At 67.4% G+C, this 562-nt stretch overlaps 1 protein-coding gene across 1 annotated transcript; it reads left to right on the top strand.

Moving 5' to 3' along the window:
• Positions 1 to 256: 256 nt before the first annotated feature.
• On the top strand, positions 257 to 562 carry LOC142592985 (feather keratin-like). The gene has a single exon (XM_075705889.1). It carries the CDS (start codon positions 257 to 259, stop codon positions 560 to 562), a length of 306 nt encoding a protein of 101 aa, XP_075562004.1.

Here is a 562-nt window from a genome sequence, read left to right as displayed (position 1 = left end):
ACCCCTTCTCCTCCAACGTCAACAAGGTGAGCCCCAACCCCCTTCTCCTCCTTTCTCCTGCCCCACCTGGCCCCTCTCTCCCACCACCCTCTGCCCACACCTTCACCAGCCACAAAGCCTCCCCACCGCCACGCTCCCCACCGCCACACAACACGCCTCCACGCTCCCCTGCCCTCCTGCAGCACCGCTCCTCGCACCCCCACGCCCCTCCGCTTCCTCAACACCCTCTCTTCCAGGGACCCCCCGCACCACAGACATGGCCTGCAACAACCTCTGCAACCCCTGCGGACCCACCCCGCTGGCTAACAGCTGCAACGAGCCCTGCGTCAGGCAGTGCGAGGACTCCCGCGTCGTCATCCAGCCTTCCACCGTGCTGGTCACCCTGCCAGGACCCATCCTCACCTCCTTCCCCCAGAACACCGCCGTCGGATCCTCCACATCGGCTGCCGTGGGCAGCGCTCTCAGCGCCCAGGGAGTGCCCATCTCCGGCGGCTTCGGCTACGGCTACGGCTTCGGAGGCCTGGGCTGCTTCGGCGCCAGAAGAGCCTGCTACCCCTGCTAA

Source organism: Pelecanus crispus, chromosome 2, assembly GCF_030463565.1.
Source record: "Pelecanus crispus isolate bPelCri1 chromosome 2, bPelCri1.pri, whole genome shotgun sequence".
NCBI lineage: Eukaryota > Metazoa > Chordata > Aves > Pelecaniformes > Pelecanidae > Pelecanus > Pelecanus crispus.
Note: the sequence above shows the minus strand (reverse complement) of the source record. Positions and strands in the feature narration are given on the sequence as shown.

What these genes read in the sequence shown, in the direction of transcription:
- LOC142592985 (XM_075705889.1), top strand. Translation starts at nt 257, where the DNA reads ATGGCCTGCAACAACCTCTGCAACCCCTGCGGACCCACCCCGCTGGCT.